This window comes from Hippopotamus amphibius, chromosome 15 (genome assembly GCF_030028045.1).
Source record: "Hippopotamus amphibius kiboko isolate mHipAmp2 chromosome 15, mHipAmp2.hap2, whole genome shotgun sequence".
Lineage (NCBI taxonomy): Eukaryota > Metazoa > Chordata > Mammalia > Artiodactyla > Hippopotamidae > Hippopotamus > Hippopotamus amphibius.
The window spans coordinates 4,889,319-4,902,861 of NC_080200.1; the positions used below are offsets into that span (position 1 = coordinate 4,889,319).

The following is a 13,543-nucleotide window of genomic DNA, read 5'->3' on the forward strand; positions in this document are numbered from 1 at the left end:
GGAGGTCACACACCAGCATGTGACACCTCCATGTAGTCACCATGCCCCGAACCACAGTGGTGGGACCCTTCCCTCCTCTCCCCAAAAGAGACAGACCACGTTTTCAAGTCACCAGAAGCATCAAAAAGAGCCAATCCTTAGGTCCACCCTCCCCATTTCAACTAAGTGCTTGGCCACTGTCTGGCAGCCAAAAGGTCCCCTTTCCACTTTTCAGGCTCAAGAGGAAGGACACCCCCCCCCCCCAAAGTGCCTCCTTCCTGGGCAGCAGGCAGAAATGGGACTGGATTGGGAGCAAAGGGGGCTCTTTGCCTTGATGGGGACGTAGGGGCACATTAAGACCTCTCCGGGAAGGCGGACCCCCTGCTTCCAGGAGTAGGAGAGGCCGCAAAGTGGGTCCCTGCGCTCCAGGGACTCTGCACACCCAAGGGCCGCTCTTGGGTGACCCCCCCCCCCGCGACGACCCTTCCCCCTGCAGGGGGTCACCCCCCGGGGGGGCCCACTCCAGGGGTCTGGGGAGGCGCAGGCGCCCGCCTACCGCCCCACGTGACCCCGCAGCGGCCCCGGCCCCCCCCCACGCCCCGCGACCCCGCGCGCGCGCACGTGACCCCGCCCCCTCCCCCGCCCGCGCGCGCGCCCCTCAGGCCCGCGGCCTCCTCACCTGGCGGGCCCGCTGCACGGCGTCTGCGAAGGCGTCCTTGCGGATTCCTGGGCCGCCCCCGCCGGGAGGCTGCGAGGGGCCCCCGGCCGACCCTCCGCCTGGGCCGCCGCCGCCGGGGCCGCCGCCGCCCCGGTCCCCCGCGCCCGGCGGGCCCGGCGGCGGGCCTCCCCCGGCGCCCCCGGCTCCTCCGGACCCCCCGCCTCCACCGGCGGGTGGCGGCGGCCCGGGCGGGGGTCCTCCCGTGCTGTAGTCCGACATGGCGCGGCGGGGCCGGGCCTGGCGCGGAGGCTGAAGCTGAGGAGGAGGCGGCGGCAGCGGCGGCTCAACGCGGGAACAAGGCCTCGCTCCACACGGCCGCGGAGCACTCTGGGAGCCCAGCGGCTGGGAAGACGACGAGGGGGGAGAGGGACGCCCCCTCCCGACGCCGGCTTGACGGACGGCGCCGCGGGGCCAATGGAAGGTGGCCCCCACTCCTGGGACACCAATCGCGGGTCCTGGAGGCGAGCGGCCAATCGAAGTGCCGCGAGAGGTAGTGGGCGGGAGGCGCCGCGAGATCGACAGCTCTCGGAGGCAATGGGCTGCGAGCTACCGGCGCTGGGCGGGCAAATCGAGGCGATCCGAGAAGGCCGGGGGCCCAATGAAGCGGGAGTTCCAGAATCGCTGGGCGGCCTCAGAACCGGATTGCTGGCTCGGAAGAGTCAAGTGGACAGGAAGGAGGGGGTCTGGAGAAAGGCTTCTTTGAACGGCCTGGGCGGGCGTCCCGTGGGACAGTCGTGTACGCAAGCCAATGAGTACGCACGGAAGGCGGGTTTTATAGAGATTGGCAGCCAACTTAATCCAATCGCTGACGGGAACTGTGTGATGCGCCTGCGCTTGGACTGAATTAGTTTCGGTGTTAACCAGAATCCTTTTCCAGTCCCATCTGCTAAGCCAATGGCTGAGCGGCGGGGGCGGGTGTAAGGTGATTGACGTTGCTCCGGACAAGTGGCAATGGAGGAAGTAACGGTGCACGGCTTAGGTGGGAGCCGGTGGAAGCGCAGCTGCATTGGGGAGGAGCCGGCCACCAGACGGCGGGAGGGGATTAGCCGGAGCCGGAGTGAATGGCAGCCGACGTGGGCATTGGCTACCGGCTGCCGGAATTCAGGCCTGACGTCTGGGTTAGCGGCCCCGGAGCCTGGCTGGGTAGGCCAGGCACGTGGCCTGCTTGAGGCCTTGGAGACGGGTACTTCCGGGGTTGGGAAACCCAGGGATCCTCTGTACCCCCTCTCTCGCTCCCCCGATGGATCTAGAACCCTCGTTTCTCTTCCAGGACTCATGGAACCAGCTTCTCCCGAACTCAAGGGTCTAGAGCCTTTGGTTTCCTCCCAGGACCGAGGGATCCCAGACTCTAATTCCACACCTCACACCCGCTTCACATAAAGTCCTCGGATCCGAGCTCCAGGCTCTGATCCTAGGCCCTCAATTTCTCTCCTGGACCCAGGCAGCTTCCGGGCTTCCAATTCCCTATCAGGACTGAGGAGCTCAAAGTACCTATTCCCCCTTACAGGACCCCGGGAACCAGATGCCCAGCTCCTTTTTAGACCCAGGGTATTCCAGGTTCCCAGCTTACCCACTGGACCCAAGTCTACCAGGTCCCCAGCTCCTGTCCTAGAGCCAGGGCTCCAGGTCCCCAGCTCACTTCCTGGAACCAAGGATTCCAGGTCCCTAGTTTTCTTCCTGGACACAGGGAGTCCTGGTTCTGTCCTAGACCCAGAGATTCCAGATAACCAGCTCATCTTTTGGACCCAGGTATCCCAGACACGTCCAACAGGAACCATCTCTTTACTCCTGGTTGTTTCCACATTCACCCTTTTGCCCTGGGACCAGCACAGGTCACAACGAGCCAAACTGGAGTCCAAACTAGTCCCAGGCTGCACCCTGGGGAGGAGGCTCCCCAGGAATCTTCTGACCCAGGCCCCCAGCCTGCTTCTCCTGACAAAAACCGCCCTGGGCCCCGAGCCTGGAGGGCTCTTTGGGGCCAGGGGACACTGTATCCTCCCGTCCACTTCTGTCCAGGGTATGCCTAGTTCTCTGCTTATACGCCCAGGGTCTTCTTCATGGCTTCGTACACCACGTAGCTGATGCCACCCGCCGGCAACACCTTCAGTAACGTGGGGGTCATGCCTCGGTACAGCCCCGGCCAGCCCTGTTGGGCCAGGATCCGCCGGAAGACTCCACACATGGTGGGGTTCGAACCCTCCACAGTGTCTGTGGGGACAGAAGCAAGCTCAGAGCCTTGGCATCCTAGGGGGAGGGGGGTGGGACGCAGGGGCTGGAATGTTGGGGGATGAAGCCAGGAGTAAGGGGGATGGGTTGTTAGCTGGAAAGAAGTTTGGGAGACTTTTAGAGGAAGTTGGTCTGTTTGGGGAGAGTGAGGGCCAGGAATTTTCAGGATTTGTTGTAGGGAGCATCCTAGAAAACATTCCAGCTTCTGAGATCTGCTAGAGATTTGGGGAGTGTGCTAAGTGGTAGTTTGGGGACATTTTCAAGATCAGGGTGGTGGGCTAAGGACCTGTTTCGTTGTTCAAGGATTTGTTTAGGGGTTTGAGAGTCCCTTTGCGGGGGGGGAGGGTCACATTTAGGGAGTTCCCAGGATAGTGGGGGAGGTGGTTATGAGTTTGGGGATGTCTAGGTGTCAGAATTGGCAAATTTAGGAACTGTTTGACTTTGGAGCCAATGGAGAGCTGGGTCCAATTTGGAGAAGTTGGGAGGTCATTTGGGGGCTATATGTCTTGAGGTCAGTATAGGGCCTGAGTCGCATTCGGGGAGGTTTGTGGGAGTCATTTGGGAGCTGGATGTTCATTTTAGTGATGTGTAGGGTTAATTGAAGGGCTGGGATCAGATTTGGGGGTGAGGGTAAGTTTTGGTGAGCTCAGGGATCAGCAGAGGTGGCCAGGATCATATATGGAGGGTTTGGGAATCAGTTTGGGTGGGGGGATGAGAAGGTTCAGAGAGTGGAAGCAAGGCGGGGAGGGTCATGTGAGGTCGCCTCCAGGGCCAGGCTGACCTTGGGCTTGCATCCTGGTGCGCACCAAAGTCAGCGGGTAACTGGCCATCTGGCCACAGGTCGTGGACAGTGTCACAGACGACAGACTGACCAGGTCACTAGGGTCCTCCATGTCCCTGCCTGACTTCAGCCAGAGGCACCTGAGCATCTACGAGAGGAAAAGGCCAGGAGAGGGACTTCTCTGACGGTCCAGTGGTTAGGACCCCATATTTCCACTGCAGGGGGCGTGGGTTCGATCCCTAGGCGGGGAACTAAGGTACCACATGTCACATGGCTAAAAAAAAAAAAAAAAGGCCAGGAAGAAGCTCTCTGTGGGCCTGGGTTCATACCACCCCTGCCACCCCCTCTGCGGGACCCACACCTCATAGACGGCCAGGTCAGTGCAGGCGTAGGGGATGATACCGAGCATGTTGGGCAGGTAGCCGCGGTAAAGGGCGCGGATACCCTCCTGCTCCAGGATCTGCCTGGTGCAGTCCAGCAGCCCCTTATACTGGCCAGTCTGGCGCAGGGTCAGCCGTGTCTTCAGCACCTGGGGAGGATGAGGAGTGAGGCAGCTTCTTTGATCTAATCCACTCAGTGACCCCCAGCTGTGGCCATTATCCCCATCTACTCGGGAGGAAACTGCTCAGGAATGCACACAGCTGAGTTGCAGACCCACATGCCTCGGCCTGTGTGTGCTCTCAGCCCAAGAGGGTGAGGGAGGGACTTCCCTGGTGGTCCAGGGGTTAAGACTACACTTCCAATGCAGGGGGCATGGGCTCCGTCCCTGGCTGGGGAACTTAGATCCCGCATGCTACACGGCCAACAAATTCAAAAAATGATAATAAAACTTAGGAAAAAAAAAAAAGGTGAGGGAAGTGCTGTGAGCCGGATGGAGGTCTGTGGCAGCTCTGCCCTAACGCCAGCCAAATGTCATCCCGTGCCTGAACCCCAGGTAGCCAGATCTGCTGATTTTCTGAAAGAAGCCAGTTAATGGAAATGAAATGTTCCAATATCAAAATATTGACAGCTCTACAGTTGTGCAAAAGACAGCACACCAAGTGTGGTAGGCCAGATTCTAAGGTGGTCCCCAAGGTTCCCATCCCCCTGAGAGGCATGCTCTGTTTAATGCCCTCCCACCTGCCCTTGAGCATGAGCTAGACCTGTGAATGGAATGGGCTATGACTCCCCTGGAGCAGGTTACACAGTATGACAAAGGTGAAGGGATTTTGGAGATGTAATAAAGACCAGCTGACTTTGTTAATCAGGAGTGGGCCTGACCCAATCAGGAGAGGCCTTTAAAAGAGAGTCTATTGCCAGTTCCCCAACCAGGGATTGAACCTGGGCCCATGGCAGTGAAAAAAGTGCAAGTCCTAATCACTGGACCACCACGGAATTCCCTCGGTTGGTCTTAAAAACAAGCAAACTGTTATAGAGGGGACCACATGGCAGGGAATAGTGGGTGACCTCTGGGAGTTGAAGACCTCAGTGCTACAACCATAAGAAACTGAATCCTGCCAACAACCAGGGAGTTTCCCAGAGCACCCCAAGCCTTAGATGGGTTCATTGATAGCCCAACTGACACCTTCATTTCCACCTGATCAAACCCTGAGCAGAGGACCCAACTAGGCAGTGCCCAGAGGTGACCCACAGAAACAATGAGATAATAAATCTGTATCATTTTAAGCTACTGGGTGTGGTAATTGGTTATGTAACAATCAAAAACGAAACCACTTCACAGATGCAAACTATTATGTATAGAATGGCTAAACAACAAGCTCCTGCTGCTGTATAGTACAGAGAACTATATTCAATATCCTGTGACAAACCATAATGAAAAAAAATGTATATAAATGAATGCGTGTATATATATATATGACTGGAATAGTTTGCAGTGCAGCAGAAATGAACACAACAGCAGAAATGAACAAAAACAAAAACACTTCATAAGGAACTCAACCAGACAAGGGCAAGAATTATATGAAGAAAACTTTAAAAGACCATTAAAGGGCAAAAAAGGAGACTTGAACAAATGAAATGTTCTCAGATATGTAGAACCAATATCATAAACATGGCAATAATCTCTCAACTCATTTATGAACCAAACATCATCCTGGGAAAAAACAAATACCCGTAGGTGATTTTGTGTTCTGATTGAGGCGCATTGCTTCTAAAGTTTGAATGGAAAAATGCAACAGAGAATAGCCTGAAAAACTGATAAAGAAGAGAAGGGATGGAAAATAATAAGACATAATATCAAGCCTCAAAAATTAAAGATGGGGCTGGGACTTCCCTGGCGGTCCAGTGGTTAAGACTCTGTGCTTCCAATGCAGGGGGCGTGTGTTCAATCCCTGGTTGGGGAGCTAAGATCCCACACGCCATGCTGTGCAGCCAATAAATAAATAAATAAAAATAAAAAATAAATAAAAAATAAAAAATAAAAAAGATGGGGCAAAACTACATAGTGTCATGATCAGTGGTTCCCAGGGACTGGGGGAAGGAGGAGGGAGGGTGAATAGATGTAGTACAGTGACTTTTTAGGGCAGTGAAATTATTCTGTATGATGCTATTATGGTGGCTACATGTCACACGTTTATCAAAACCCATAGCATGTACAACACAAAGGGTGAACCCTGATGTCAACTATGGGCTTTAGTTAATAATAATGTATCAATATTGGCTCATCCATTGTAACCAATGTACCACCCAAATGCAAGACGATAATGACAGCGGAAACTTTGTATATGTGCAAGAGATATATGGCAACACTCTCTTTTTTGGCCATTCCACGGTGGCATGTGGGAATCTTGGTTTCCCAACCAGGTATCTGAACCTGTGCCCCCTGTAGTGGAAGCACAGCGGAAGTCCTCACTCTGTCCTTTCTGCTCAATTTTTCTGTAAACCTAAAACTGTGTTACAAAATAAAATCTATTCATTAAAAAAAAAAAAGATAGTAGTGCATGAAGAGACCCCAGAGTGACAAGAAGAGAAAGGTCAGAAATAAACCCAAATGTATAAAGGAGTTTAGTAAATTACAATGGTGGCATCTTGGGTCATTGATGGGGGAAAGAGGAGCCACCCATTCAGTAAATAGTGTTGAGGTGACCAGGGAGCCATCTGGAATACACGTTTGATACATATCTTACATGAAGAGGGAGAGAAGGAGGAGGAGGAGGCAGAGGAGGAGGGGAAGGGGAAGGAGGAAACAGTAGCCGCTACCACCTAATCATCTTGTTTCATCTTCTGTGGGGCAGACATTCTCCTACCTCCATGGGGTTGATGAGTGTCTGGGAAGTGGCCACAGCCAAGGAGCCGGCAAGGAGACGTTCCTGAAAGGGTGGGGACTCATGCACTCCGCAGAAGTAGTTCTTACACTGGGACAGGAGAGAAGAAAGTGAGAGAATAGCTAACCTTCCTTCCTTCCTGAAACTCATCCAGGGTAACAGGTCTGGGACCTGGAGGATGAAAGTATGTCTTGGATAAGGATCTGGGCTTTGGGGGTCGTGGGTACAGGGGAGGTGAGGGCTGGGAAAAGCAGACGATCCCCCCACCTGTTCAAAGACAGAGAACTTGATGGCATACTCCGGGGCGATCTTGAGTACATTGATACCATTGCCCCTCCATAGTGAGTAGATGCCCCCGTCTTGGACCATACTCCGCAGACCGCCCAGCAGATTCATGAAATTTGTCTTGGAGGAGTAGACCTGGGGATAGAGGCCTGAGGCCTTCTGAGGAGCCCTCCATCCCAAGTCCATCCCCATCCCAGCCTGGAGCACAACCTCTTCTGTCTCCAGCGCCCAACTCCATCCCTACCCCCTCCCATCCCCATTCCTTCTTCAATGCCTTCCTTGGCTAGTCCTAGAATTTTCCAACATGACACAGACCCACCCAGCACCGACCCATCTCATCCCTCATCTTCTCCTCCTTCCCAGTCCTGTTTTGTCTTCAAAGCCATCCAAAGACCCCATCCCTGTCCCTGTTACCATCTTCTCAACTCCAACCCCCATCCCATCTGCATTCAGCACCCTTTTTTTTTTTTTCGCCACATAGTGTGGCCTGTGGGATCTTAGTTCCCTGACCAGGGATCGAACCAATGCCCCCTGCACTGGATCGCCAGAGAAGTCCTGACCCTTTCTAACTCCATCCCCTGTCCTGACCCCACCCTTGTACCTGTTTCCAGTTGCACCCTCACCCCCATCCTGAACTCCATCCCCATCCCAACAGCCCCTGTGTTGTGCTCCCACACACACCTGCATGTACACCTTGGCACGGTCCAGAGGGGCCGTACCTGTGCGAGACACCGCCCCGGCCATGGCTCCCGAGAGGAGAAACTTCCATAAGGTTCCCGCATTATCTACCTCCAGGACATCCACAGGGACCATTAGCTGCTCTCCAGTGTCCAGCACCTGCAGGAGAGACCCAGCTCCCACCCACACTCAGCCAGACTGGAGCTCCTTCCCCAGATGCACCTCCAGAACCGCTTCCTGGTCCAAGGCCTACCCTGGTCCCCACTGCTTCAAGGTGGCATTCCATCAGGGTCAGCTTGGAGGGGAGCAGGCCATGCAGAGGGGGCTGGCAGCATGGGCTTCTCCCCCTGCAGTCTTGGCTAGAGGCGCTGGGAGGCCCATGGTACCCAAACTCACCTGCTGTGATGGGAGATGCTCCAGTTTGCTTTCACGCACGTGCCCAAACACGTACCCATACACGTGGGTACAGCCCAGGTTCTGGGAAGGGGGTGGGGGTGGGGGATAGATTTTGATAAGTAAGGCCTTGACCCTCTTAAACAGGGTCTGGACCCTCGAGCAGGACTTCTGAGCTTCCTCAGGTTGGGCTCCCATGGCAGCTGGAGGCTCCGGACACTTAGGTTCAAATCCCTGGCGAGAGGTTTGCCCATCTAGTAACCACGGGGGAGGGGCACCTTGTACATTTGGGTCCCAGGGGATGATGAGGTCACAGAGGGCCTTGTGACCTCACTGCATATGAGACAGTGAGCATCTTCCCCCCGCCCCACACAAGGTCCACATCCCAATCCCTCTAAACCTGTGAATGTGTTGTGTTACATAGCAAGGGGGAGGGGGTGGATTAAATTTGCAGATAGAATTCCGATTCCTAACCAGCTGATGGGGAGATGGAAAGATTGTTCTGGATTAGCTACAGGGGCTCAATGTCGTCTCATGAGTTCTTCAACAGGGAAGAGGGAGGCAGAACCATCAGTGTTAGAGGGATTGGATGTGAAAAAGATTCCACTGGCCACTGCTGGCTTTGAGGATGGAGCAAGGGACCACAAGCCATGGAACGCAGGTGGCCTTTAGAAGCTGAAAAGGCCAGTTAGCAGATTCTCCCCTGGAGCCTCCAGAAGGAGCAGCCCTGCTGACAGCATGACTGTAGCCCAGTGAGATCCATGTCAGGCTTCTGACCTCTACAATAATATGTGGTATTTTATTTTTATTCATTTTAATTTTTTTTGGCTAGTGCTGCATGGCTTGTGGGATATTATTTTCCTGACTAGGGATCGAACCCAGGCCCTGGGCAGTGAGAGTGTGAAGTCCTAACCACTGGACCTCCAGGGAATTCCCATATTTTAAAGCCACCAAGGTTGTGGGCTTTGTTACAGCAGCCATAGGAAACTGACACACAGTGTTTCAGTGTCATGGCAATAGGAGGTGAAAGTGGGGGAGAATGGGAAAGCTGTGGTGCTCTGGGAGAGAGACACACAGTTAGTCCCCGAAGTAAGACAGGCATAGGTTTGGAGTCAGATGGACCCAAGTTTGAATTCCATCTCAGACACTTCTTGCTGTGTGACCTTGGGATACCTGCTTTACTTCTCTGAGCTTCATTTTCCCCATCTGGAAACTGGAAGTAATGACTAACTCTACCACACAGCGTTGTCAATAGGTTCCAGTGAGAGTCTTCGTTGGGGGGCATCTCCATCCTCCGAGTTGTACGATGAGAAACCTTGGTGTCATCCTTGATTCCTCCCTTTCTCTCTTGCACACAGTCTGTCACTAAATCCTGTGGGCTAAACCTTCAAAGTATATCCAGAATCTGGCTGCTGCTTACCATATACGGGGCCACCACCTTGGTCCAGCCCAATGTCACTTACCTGGACCAGTGCAGTGGCCTCCACCCTGGTTCCTCCAGCTCCCGCCCTCACCCCTCGCAGTCTGTCCTCCCCGCAGCAGCCACCAGAGGGCGCCAGCGAGCACCCGAGTCAGGCCCCGCCCACCTCTGCCCACAGGCCTCAGGGCCCCACCTCCCTTGGGTAAAAGCGTGGTCCTCCCCAGGGCCCATAAGGCCCTGAAGGACCTACCCTGTCCTCACCTCCTCCCTCTCCCCCCATTACTCACGCTGGCCTCATGGGCCTCCTTGCTGTTCTTCCAACGCAGCCAGGCATGGTGGTACACCAGGACCTTTACACTGGCTGTTTGCTGTGTCTTGCATGCTGTTTTCCTGGACATCCTGATGACTCCCTCCCTCACCACGTTTAAGTCGTTTTTTCCTGGGCCACAGCAGTGAAAGTGCCGAGTCCTAACCATTGGACTAGCAGGGAATTCCCAGATCTTTTAATTTTTAAACCATCTTTAAATCTTTATTCAAGGGACTTCGCTGGTGGTGCAGGGGGTAAGAATCCGCCTGCCAATGCAGGGTACATGGGTTCTATCCCTGGTCTGGGAAGATCCCACATGTGGCGGAGCAAGTAAGCCCGTGTGCCACAACTACTGAGCTGTGCTCTAGAGCCCACGAGTCGCAACTGCAGAAGCCCGCGTGCCTAGAGCCCATGCTCCACACCAAGAGAAGCCATGGCAAAGAGAAGCCCATGCACTGCAACGAAGACCCAGTGCAACCAATAAGTAAATGAACAAATTTATTTTAAAAAATCCTTATTCAAGCATCGCCTTCTCCCTGATGGCTTCTCTGATCACCCTACTTAAAATTTAAACTCAACCCTGCAGTATTTCTCATCTCCCTCCCCTCCTTTGTCTTTCTCCATAAGGCTTTTACTACCTACACTGCTACATAGTTGCTCACTTGTGTTACTTCTAGTTTCTCTCTCCCCACTGGAGTATAGGGTCTATGAGAGTAGAGATCTTTGTTTCATTCCCTTCTGTGTCTGGAGTCCAGAACTGGGTCTAATACAAAGTAAGTGTTCAACACATTTGTGAATATATATATATATTTAAATTTATTTATTTATTTAGTGGCTGCTGTTGGGTCTTTGTTGCTGCACACGGGCTTTCTCTAGTTGTGGCGAGCGGGGGCTACTCTTCATTGTGGTGCAAGGGCTTCTCATTGCACTGGCTTCTCTTGTGGAGCATGGACTCTAGGTACATGGGCTTCAGTAGTTGTGGCTCATGGGCTCTAAAGCCCAGGCTCAATAGTTGTGGCGCACGGGCCTACTTGCTCCGAGGCATGTGGGATCTTCCCGGACCAGGGCTCTAACCCGTGTCCCCTGCATTGTCAGGCAGATTCTTAACCACTGCGCCACTAGGGAAGCCCTAACACATATGTATATTAAGGGGCTTAGCACAGGGCAAGGGTACATAGTACTTGCTTCATAAATGTGAGTTTTTTTCCCTTTAAAGATGTCAGACATCTTTAAAGTGTGGGTGGGGAAACCAAGGCTTAGAAAGGGAAAGCAAAAAAAGAAAGAAAAAAAAAAAAAAGGAAAGGGAAAAGCAGACTGTCTGATGTCACACTGCATGTCAGCAGAGCCTCCTAAATCCCAAACACACTGTAATGGGATAAAAGAATGTGGACAATGTAGAACAGCAACTAATATAATGTTTAGGTCAATTGCACTGCAAAAACAAACAAACAAATGCATAGAAAAAGAGATCAGATTCGTGGTTACCACAGGCAGGGGGTGAGAAGAGTGGGAATTGGATGAAGGTGGTCAAAAGGTACAAACTTCCAGTTATAAGCTAAATAAGTACAAAGGATGTAATGTACACATAATAAAAATGATTAACGTAACTGTATGTTACATATGAAAGTTGAGAGTAAACCCTGAGTTCTCAAGAAAAATTTTTTCTATTTCTTTAATTTTTTTAAACAGGTCAATCTGATTTGTTATTTACTTGTTTGTTTCTTTGCTTGGCTTTGTTGTGTCTTCATTGCACGTGAGGGCTTTCTCTAGTTGCAGTGCATGGGCTTCTCATTGCAGTGGCTTCTCTTGCTGTGGAGCACAGGCTCTAGGTGCATGGGCTTCAGTAGTTGCAGTGCATGGGCTCAGTAGTTGCAGCTCACGGGCTCCAGAGCACAGGCTCAGTAGTTGTGGTACACGGGCTTTGTTGCTCCGTGGCATGTGAGATCTTCCCAGACCAGGGATCAAACCCATGTCCTCTGCACTGGCAGGCAGATTCCCAAGCACTGCACCACCAGGGAAGCCCTTCTTTAATTTTTAATATGAGATGCTTTTTAATACATGATGGGTGTTCACTAAACTTATTGTGACCATCACTTAGTGATGTTTGTAAATCAAATCAGTATGTTGTACACCTTAAACTTCTACAGTGCTGTATGTCAATTATATGTCAATAAAACTGGAAGAAAAAAAGAATGTGGACAAGAAAATGTTAATAGGCCCAATTAAATAAAATTAAGTGGTAACACTCAATGCTGGCATGGCTGCAGTAAAATTGGCAATGCTAATTGCTTGTTGGTAGCTGTGTATATGCATACAATTTTTCCAGCATCATGACCCTGAGATAGTTATATCCTTTGACCCAGAAATGCCACTTCTGGGCATTGATCATTAATTCGAAGGAAGTTAAAATACAAAATAGTTAGCAAGGCTTGATTTCTTACCTGGGTGTGTGAAAGATCATATCTATGTATGAGTATATGTAACAGTTAGCTACTGCTGCATAACAAATCACAGCCCCCCTCCATACTGACCATAGCAGCTTAAAACACGAACAAGATGGTAGCTTCAGTGTATTTTATAACCTCGTCTTGGAAGTAATATACCATCACTTCTGCTGTATTCCCTTGGTCATACAGACCCACCTTAGCACAATGAGAGAGCAGATTACACAAGAATGCAAACATCAAGAGTCAAAGATTATAGAGGGACATCTTGAAGGATGACTCTCACAGTCCACATAGGAAAAAGTCTGATCACGTGAAGACAGGCAGAAATTAGAGTGATGGGTCTAACATCCAAGAACACCAAGGAGTGTGGGCAGGCACTAGAAGCTAGGAAGAGGCACAGATGGATCCTTTCCTGGAGTCTTCAGAGGGAAAATGGCCCTGCTGACACCTTGATTTTGGACTTCAACCCCCCAGAACTGTTAGAGAACAAATTTCTATTGTTTTTTATTTATGATAGCCGAAAGGTGGAAACAACCCCAGTGTCCATTGATGGATGAATGGGTAAACAACATACAGGCCATCCATAAAATAGAATATTACTCAGCCTTCAAAAGGAAGGAGATTCTGACACCTGCTACACCATGGATGGACCTTGAGGACATGATGCTCAGTGAGAGAAGCCAGACACAGAAGGACAGATACTGTCTGATTCTACTCACAGGAGGTCCCTAGAGGAGTCAAATCCACAGAGGCAGAAAGTAGGACAGTGGGGCCAGGGGCTGGGGAGTCAGTGTTTAATGGGGACAGAGTTTCAGTTTGGGAAGATGAGCAAGTTCTGGAAATGGAGGGTGGGGATGATTGCATGACGATGTGAATGTACTTAATGTCACTGAGCTGTGCACTTAACATTGGTTAAAATGGTATATTTTATGTAATTTGTATTTTACCACAATAGAAAAATATTTTTAAAAATTTTGTTGTTTTAAGCCTCTTGTTTGTGGCAATTTTTTAAGCAGCCTGAGGAAAAAAACGCACTTGTGTAATTA

The 13,543-nt window shown here is 51.7% G+C and overlaps 2 protein-coding genes across 5 annotated transcripts in view; both read right to left on the reverse strand.

Moving 5' to 3' along the window:
- Nucleotides 1-1,347, reverse strand: part of KHSRP (KH-type splicing regulatory protein) — a 31,293-nt gene extending 29,946 nt beyond the window's left edge. Inside the window, exon 1 of one of the 4 annotated variants that reach the window (XM_057708234.1) lies at nt 659-1,347. In XM_057708234.1, the coding sequence (XP_057564217.1) occupies nt 659-916 (258 nt within the window). In that variant the 5' untranslated portion in view covers nt 917-1,347. The remainder of the gene's footprint in view (nt 1-658) is intronic. The other 3 variants (XM_057708236.1, XM_057708237.1, XM_057708235.1) reach the window with 3 other exon arrangements.
- A 1,385-nt stretch (nt 1,348-2,732) lies between these two features.
- On the reverse strand, nt 2,733-8,521 carry SLC25A41 (solute carrier family 25 member 41). The gene is made up of 7 exons (XM_057709256.1): nt 8,327-8,521; nt 7,934-8,089; nt 7,235-7,387; nt 6,950-7,057; nt 4,066-4,233; nt 3,705-3,852; nt 2,733-2,905 (listed from the first exon to the last, which is right to left on the reverse strand). Exons 1-7 carry the CDS (start codon nt 8,519-8,521, stop codon nt 2,733-2,735), a joined length of 1,101 nt encoding a protein of 366 aa, XP_057565239.1.
- Between the last annotated feature and the right edge of the window lie 5,022 nt (nt 8,522-13,543).